Source organism: Medicago sativa, chromosome 2 (assembly GCF_051527215.1).
Source record: "Medicago sativa cultivar Bolivia chromosome 2, Bolivia_mono, whole genome shotgun sequence".
NCBI classification, from domain to species: Eukaryota; Viridiplantae; Streptophyta; class Magnoliopsida; order Fabales; family Fabaceae; genus Medicago; species Medicago sativa.
Genome location: NC_140750.1, coordinates 35,273,481 through 35,281,832, shown reverse-complemented (window position 1 = coordinate 35,281,832; position 8,352 = coordinate 35,273,481). Strand labels below are relative to the sequence as shown.

The 8,352-nt window shown below is 32.3% G+C and overlaps 1 protein-coding gene across 2 annotated transcripts; it reads left to right on the top strand.

Annotated features, from left to right (window-relative positions):
• Positions 1-7,643, top strand: LOC146946544 (uncharacterized). Of its 2 annotated transcripts, none has more exons than XM_085744572.1 (7): positions 1-99; positions 1,780-2,040; positions 2,999-3,099; positions 4,054-4,147; positions 4,728-5,249; positions 6,380-6,717; positions 7,145-7,643. In XM_085744572.1, the coding sequence occupies exons 2-7, from the start codon at positions 1,872-1,874 to the stop codon at positions 7,301-7,303; spliced, it is 1,383 nt and encodes a 460-aa protein (XP_085600698.1). In that variant the 5' UTR covers positions 1-99; positions 1,780-1,871; the 3' UTR covers positions 7,304-7,643. The 2 variants fall into 2 exon arrangements, with proteins under 2 accessions (XP_085600698.1, XP_085600697.1); XM_085744571.1 differs by having other exon boundaries at positions 2,999-3,126.
• The last annotated feature ends 709 nt before the right edge of the window (positions 7,644-8,352 follow it).

Sequence of the window (8,352 nt, the reverse complement as noted above, 5' to 3'; positions counted from 1 at the left end):
AGTTCTCTCTGACTCGCGCTAACGAAAAAAAAAATCAATGGAATTTTAGAGAGAGAAAGTAGAGAGAGAAAGTGGTTAGTTCAGTTGCTTCTATCAAAGGTATTCAATCTCTTCGAGTTTCACTTTGCTTAATTCACTTCGTAACATTCTTCATCAAAATTACACTTTTTTTTTTGTTGCTTTGATCTTTGAACTGTTTTTTAAATTTGTTAGTTAAAATAACTAATTCTGTTACCTAACTGTTAATTTTGTTAGTTTTCTCGGTTTTTGGACCGGATATCGAGTTTTGTTAGTTTATTTTATTTTTTTATTTTGTTTGTTATGAATTATGAATTATGATAGTTTTCTAAGTTGACTTCAGATTTGGTGTTGAAATAATCACTTTTTGTGTGATTGGATTTTGACTTGTCATTTTTTGTGGATGAATTCTGGTTAATTATGTGTGTGTTGGAAAATTGGAAATTAACGAGCCATGTTAACAAGCATCAGAAAGTGATCAAAATATGCATTTTTATTTACTTTTGATTGTGTGTATATAATTTTTATAACTTGATTTTGAAGCTCAACAATATATTTTTTATGCGAGTTTGGTGTTTGTGTTTATATTTTTGGGTCAAATAGCAAAAATTATACACCTGAAGTGTGTGTGGAGAAGTGGGGGAATCTTGGGTTGGTAGTTGGAACTAACTGAGTTCTACATATGGATAGACTATGCAAATAAATAAGCTTTTATATTAATTCATAAGTTCTCACTAACAAAAATTTTATCTTCATAAGTTGTTTTTTCATAAACTATCTTAACAAGCTTATGAATAATAAATAAAAGCTTATTTATTTGCATAAGATGTTTTGCATAAACTCAAAATAAGCTCAATCCAAACAGGCCAATATACTAGTGCTTATCTACTGACATTGTTCATTTGTTGTTTTCAATTTATTTTCATAAGTTCTCCTAGATAGCTTATGAAAAGATCTTGTTGTTTATACAAAACCAATTTAACGTAATTTTATCTTTTGCTATAAAAATAGCTTATACAGTGTGTTATAAGCTGCAAATAAGCTGTTTATCGAAACAGGTTCTGAGTCTTCTATATCGCTTCAAAGCATTTTCCTTTAGGTTTTTTTGCTTCTTGGTAAAATTATTATTAAGTCTGCAATTTTACATTTATACTTGTTTGTTTTTTTTTTGTTGTCTTGGATGTCTTCAACGTTCGAGTAATTTGTGCTAATTAATTGACATGGAATGTAAATATATTTGAATATAAGGTTTGGGATTTTATACATGCTCATCTTTGTTTTCTGGATGTTTGAGTAATTTGTCAAACTAAGATTTGGGTAAACCCAATATTTGAGTATTACCCCTACAGCTTAATTTTTTTTGGATTGGTCACTGGTTCATCTTGTATTTTATTAAAGAGAGATAAGGCGTAAAAAGTGTTTATAAAATATGGATACCCTTACCTTACAAATTGGTTTTGTGGGATAGAATTAAAACTCTCTTAAATTCTAATTTATTTTAAATTTTGTTATACTTATGTACCATCTTCTTACCTTTACCTCTATTTTCTTAATGATATCATCATCTTTTATAACCCAAAGAAGAAAAGAGTTGGCTTTTGAGTTTACTGTTCTTACATTCACATTTCTAAGTGCTGATACTAATTAATTGCTTGCTCCGCGTGTAACAGTTTTTTGCTCTTAAAATATCTGCAATGAATTTTTTTTGTCTATGGATTATATAATTCAGTTTGGTATTTTTGTTCTCTTTTTGTGCAATAGCCTCGGCTCTGCTTTCACAGTCAAGAGGGACCTTGGTTCCCCACAGATGTGCCGAAAGCAAGATTGCTGTACCTATTATAAGCGCAAATCAAATGCCATCCCTAAAAATGAAGAGCAAAGTAAGTGTGAGCTGTTTGACAGAGAGAAAGGATCTTCAAATCTGTCCGAAATCAAAAGTAATCTCCAAAAACTCAGGTTCTAAAATGATGATTTCTGCGCAAGAGGCAGAGCTCGATGCAACTATTCAGAATTGCATAGATGGTAAGAAGATACTTGAGATGGTTTAAGTTTAATCTTTCTTTGATGTTTCTGATAAAGTATCTATGTAATTTTTTCCCCTTACTAGTGCCTTGTAAGAAGGATCCTTGTTTTTGCTGCATTTGTTCTTTTTCGGTATCTTTTTCCAGCTTTTCAACATACAATATATAACCTGCTGCCAATAGGATCGTTATTGGTGACTTGCTTTCCTGGCCTATATTTTGTCTTAATTTGTATCTTAATAAGTATTAAAATGAAGATTGATATGATATAAATGTTCTACTAAAAAGGTAAATTTCTGATCATTTATGTACTTATACATGTTACTATCTCCATCCCTCAATATAGGATTCTCTTGAGTTTTTTCTTTGTACCTTTTTACAAAACCCCTTTCAAATTTCTAAGTGCATTGATTATTTTTTTTACCAACATACCCCTAATTATGTTACATTTTTTTCTCCAATGTGTAATAGATACTCCTATGCAAACATTGTCTAGTTCTCTCTCATGAAGGGAAATATCGTAAAACTATACAAATTGTCAATAAATAGTACTACAACAACTTTCTTAATTCCCATTATTTACTCAAGGGGGTCCTATATTTAGGGATAGAGGTAGTATTTAGGAATATGCAAAAACTGTATGTGCGAAAAGTCTCTTTATTATTAAAATACGGAGTAGAGAAAATTGTTTCTATGATCTTCCAATAGTATAAAATACAAATACTTAATTTTTGACATGAGTGAAGTGGCCAGGTATGATATGAAGTAGGCCTATAGAATTGTGTATCCATTTTTTATTGTTAATTTTCTTTCTTGATATAGTTAATTTTGATTCTGTTATAGTAGGCAGTATCACTTTCCGTCACTTGCAAATTACAATCTTCTTTGATTTATGCCGTTTTTTAAATTGTAATTATTTTGATTCCATACATTTGATAGTTCTTGCTATTTGTCTATAGTTTCTTCAAGAACGCTACCTAAAGACAATGCAAGGGATCAATCTAATGACGGCAAAGAATTTCTGGAAGATGAAGACTCTGAATCTCAACACCAATTTTCTGTATGTTCCTCTGTCCTGGGAAGAATGGCAGAGTTTGGTTTTATTTGATTAGATTAAATTTATTTGGATCTGTGATATTCCCATTTTTTCCTTGCTGTAATACATTAAGTTTTCCTGCACGTACCACATAGACTTCCGTCCCAGTCTAATAAATTTATACTTTTAGTTGTCCAGCACTTGATACGATATATTTAGTCAAGTATATTAAAACATATATTTTAGCAGTGAGTGACTGAGTGTCATTGTTTTTAGGCATTAATAGAACATAGTCAAGTAAGAGAGGCATTAGCAGAATATAATCAAGTAAGAGCTAAAAAATATTCTCCCTCTCTTACCTACATTGAAAAGGAGAATGTCCATAATTTAATGCATGAATAAATGAGATATTTTATAGGTCAAAATATTAACTAGTTATTTTAGAACTAACTTTTTTGTTTTAATCTAGTTTGAGTTTTAAATTAACTAAATAAGAATCAAGTTTTTTTTTTTTTTTTTTGTGTTAACCCTCCGGTTCCTAAGGGTACATAAAGCTTGGCCAAGAATTGTTCCACCCAGACCAAACTTGGGTTCTCTCGAACACTTCATCCTTTGGTGGAGCTCATTAACCACTTGAGCCCAATCACTTGGTTAATAAGAATTAAGTTTTAGGAAATATCAAATACCAGGATTTTAAAACTGGTCGTACATGGTTAGCTACTTTGTGAAGGTGGCCAAACCCCATCGTCAACTAATGTTGGGCATACACTAATAAACATACCAACAAATTATATCTCCTCTCCTTGATAAAAGGAAATTTTCCATTTCCCAACTAGATAGATGCTTGTAGATGCTTCAACTATAAGATTTAACTTTTCAGTTGAAATGTTATTATATATTCCTTTGAATGACGATGTTATTATATATTCTATACTTGTTTCCATTTACAATTGTCGTAACTCATTATCGTTTTTCTAGGAACTGACCGATCCCTGTACAGACAACTTAGATACAATTTTTTCTCCTGCTTTTGAGCCCATTGAAGTCCATTTACAACATTATACTGAAAAAGGTACAGGGATGAAAATTTTGTTATTTGTGTTTTGTGTGTGTTCTTCTTTGCTGCCGACACTCTGATAGAACATGATTGGCAGTGTTTTCTTTTTTGTTTCTGATTTTATCAAACAACTCTATTTAATACTCCAATAGATAAATAATAAAATACCACTAAAATTAAAAATATGATTTTTATAAAATAAAACCTAAATTTTTTTAAGTAATGGGATTTACAATCCAGCATGATTTCCCAAGCAGACCAAATTAATAAATATGTTTGGTTTTCAAGCTCATACATTTAAAACTGATCAAATGGTTTCACCTAATAGCTTGGACTTCCAGGATAGTTGGTTGGTTTCATAATATGGTATCTGAGCCTCTAACTGAATAAAAGTTAAATTTCAGCTCAAGCTTGAGCAGTTGACCAGTCTTGTGCATTGTCCACGATATAAGCCCGAAGAAATCACTAGATATAGAACCATTCATGTGTTCATTCCAGTGTCTTTTAGATTGAATTACTGTATCATAATTTACGGCTACATTATTGCTATTTAATTGTTATTATTTATTTTCTGACATCCACGACTGTCTTTTAGGGAGCTTTGGTGATATTAACATGGTAGGAGTGGGAGCTGATGAGGGAAGAAATATTTGTGACTTTGAAACATGCGATGTGTCTGACTTCTACATTTCTGACATGATCATTACAAGCTTACCCTTTTGTGGAAATTCATTGGATGATGATGTCGTTGAAACCACCTTCCTATCTGATTGTGGATCAACAGAGCCATCTGTGTTTTGTGCTTCTGAACAGTACATGATCCTGCCTGCTCATGACGATGATGCTAAAGTTGGCTCTACGACAGATATCTTGTCATGTGAAGAAGCCATTATGGTTCGTGAAAGTGCTAGCTTGTATTCTGCTATAACTCAGATAAGATCCTGCAACCAGGAGTCTAATGTTAAAGATGACTTGGATAAGGCAGAGTGCTTTGATCCACAGTCATTTATCAAGAATTTACCAGAACTATCAGAAGTAGAATTAAATGGCCAGCCCACATTAGCTCCCAAGCAATCTCCAAGAAGAAAGTCAGTAACCCTAGTGCTTGATTTAGATGGTAAGAAATTACATTAACATGTTTACCGCTGATTACTACTAATATATAATTATTAAATGTCCCTTCAAAAAAAAAAATTATTTAATGTAGCATTGGCAAAACTGATACCATTGACATAAAAGATCTCTGAGTGATAGGTCCAGTCCACACTTTCTTATGAATACGATGACATGAGTACGCAGACAAGTTGCTTGTAAATGTGGTTTACAGTGTCTCGCTAAAGATATAAGAATAAATTTTGGATGATTATCTTCCAGTTTTTTGGTGTTTTAATCTACAATGAAGAAATGTATATATTTTTCAATCTATAGCTTGGTATTGTTAATACCAAGCTAAGATATACGAATAAATTTTGGATGATTTATCTTCTAGTTTTTTGTTGTTTAATCTACAAGAAAGAGATGTATATATATTTTTCAATCCATAGCTTGGTATTGCTAATACTGTTGCTGTTTCAATTCTTTCAACAATAAATAAAGTTCATGATAACATTACCAAGTAAAAGTTTCATAAGAATCAGATGCTTAGTGTTCATATCGAAGTTTGATTTTAAAGTAGAAAACAGCAAGCATGACTGACTAGAGGTGTTGTCAAAGTTTATACGTATTGTTAACTTCAAATTACCAAAAATTTAGTAGAAACTATTATCGCTTTTAAAGTGGAAAACAGCAAGCTCGATTGATTTGTGCCTATGAAGCACGGATACAGACACTGGACACGACACGAACACTGACACCGCTAATAATTTGAGAAAATCACATAATTCAGCGTAATTATGTGTTGGTGTCGTGTTGTGTCGGTGTCCGACACCGGGACGCATCTAATCCGTGGAGTGTCTGTGCTTCATAGTATTTTGTGCTGATATCGAAGTTTGCCGGTGCAACAATATTGGTTTGTCCTTGTATGCAAAAAAAAAAAAAAAAAATCACTACAGTTGACACAACTAAATTAGATTGAATTCATTGGATTAATTTAAAACTTACTTAGTTCAACTAAAAACTTTGAGAAAATGATGTATCACATCATTTCATTGATAAGAGTTCGATTTTTCACGTTCTTTTTTATGTTTTATTCACGAAATATTAATGAAATTTCTATTCACTCTAGCGTCGTGCATTCTTTATGTGCAGAGACCCTTGTTCATTCTACGCTGGAGCATTGTGATGATGCAGATTTCACTTTTAACATTTTCTTCAATATGAAAGATTACATAGTATACGTAAAACAAAGGCCTTTCCTCCACAAATTCTTGGAGCGAGTATCAGATATGTTTGAAGTAGTTATTTTTACAGCCAGCCAAAGCGTATATGCAAATCAACTACTTGATATATTGGATCCAGATGAAAAGTTTATTTCTCGCCGTTTGTATCGAGAGTCGTGCATGTTTTCAGATGGAAATTACACAAAAGATCTTACTATATTGGGTATTGATCTTGCAAAAGTTGTCATAATTGATAATTCACCTCAGGTATACAATATATCACTTTCCTTTGTTGGTCCAAGTTTTCAACAAAATATCTCTTTTAGTTCCCTAATTTTAAGCAGTTCACAATTTCTGTTAAGTATTGATGTCTGATGACAATATTATTTTGAATCTCGGGACTATTGAGGAGAAGGGAAGGAGGGGGAAGTGTTCATCCTCCTTCCCCGTCAAATCTTAAAAATTATTCCGACTCAACTTTGGCCCAGGGTTAAGGCTTATTTTTAATTTAAAAGGAACACAATCCTCTCTGCTCATTTCAACACTCAAACAAGAGAAAATAACTACCTTATTCCCTTGCCCCATTCCCCATACTAAACATCCATAGGGTACTTCCTGACCTGGATGAATGAGGGGAAGAAATATATTATCTGCATTTGATGTTTAATCCTTTCACTCTCGCAACACATTTCAGGTTTTCCGTTTGCAAGTGAATAATGGTATCCCCATAAAGAGTTGGTTTGATGATCCATCAGATTGTGCACTGATGTCATTACTTCCCTTTCTAGAGACATTGGCTGATGCTGATGATGTGCGTCCTATTATTGCAAAGAGATACGGTAACAAAGAATAAGGTTTCTCCTTAGACCAAATATAACAAATTTTCTACTTTCTCTAGGTTAGGAAATTTGGCCTCTAATTAGTTGCTAAAGGTTCCTTCCATTCAAGTTGAGATGAATTAACCTATACAATAAACAATTGGCTGTCTTATTGTTATGTACACAGTTGGTTCTCTTTTCTTCTCTCAGTTGACAGATCTGGAGTTCTCTATTGCGCTTGAAAGGTAGTTGTAGCAACCATTTCTTTTACTTCCTTCACTCTAGTGTTTGTACAGTCGAAGTTTGAATATTATGTGTTGTTGTACATGAAATTTATCATATTATGGAATATAGTTTTGAAAGTTACATGTTTAATTTTCTATCTTGCATATGAAGTGCCAACAACTTGTCCCGTCAGCTAATAGAAACGGAAACTGTGATGTCATTAAGTTTTTCTAGGTCATTATTATCTATAGACATTTAGATTTCATACAACCATCTGTAATTGTGATTCTAGTATTATTATGTGTATCATTGCATTGTGAAGGAGGCATAAATTAGCTAACCACCCATAAAAGTATTGAGCATATTGTTCAACAATCCTAAAAATACTTGGAAAAACTTGTGAGGAATTACAACAAATTGAAGGGAGTCTAAAGATAACTGAAATTACAAAAATCAAGTTAAAAAGTTGCATTGCATGGATAAGATTGAATAGCACGTTTATTGTTCTTTCAAGTAATAACTATCATACATAGTAACCCATTAGAAACATTAAGCATTGTCATGAAATATATGACCATACCCATAGGTATGAAACATCAACACGTTTATGAAAATAACCGAATAATGTAGTATTGAGGAATTTCAAAGTGACAAGCTTATTTCATTTTAAGTTTCAGCCTTTTTGAAGCATGTAAAAGAGATTTCAGAAGAAGAATGTGAAATTAGTTACATTTTAAGTCTTCAAGTTGTTACTTGAAGACAAATAAATGGGTTTTGTACTATATCTCTGTATGCCCTTATGGAAAGAGCACTTAGACTTGATGCATGGACATGCACAGGCCCACTTACCTTGCTTTGA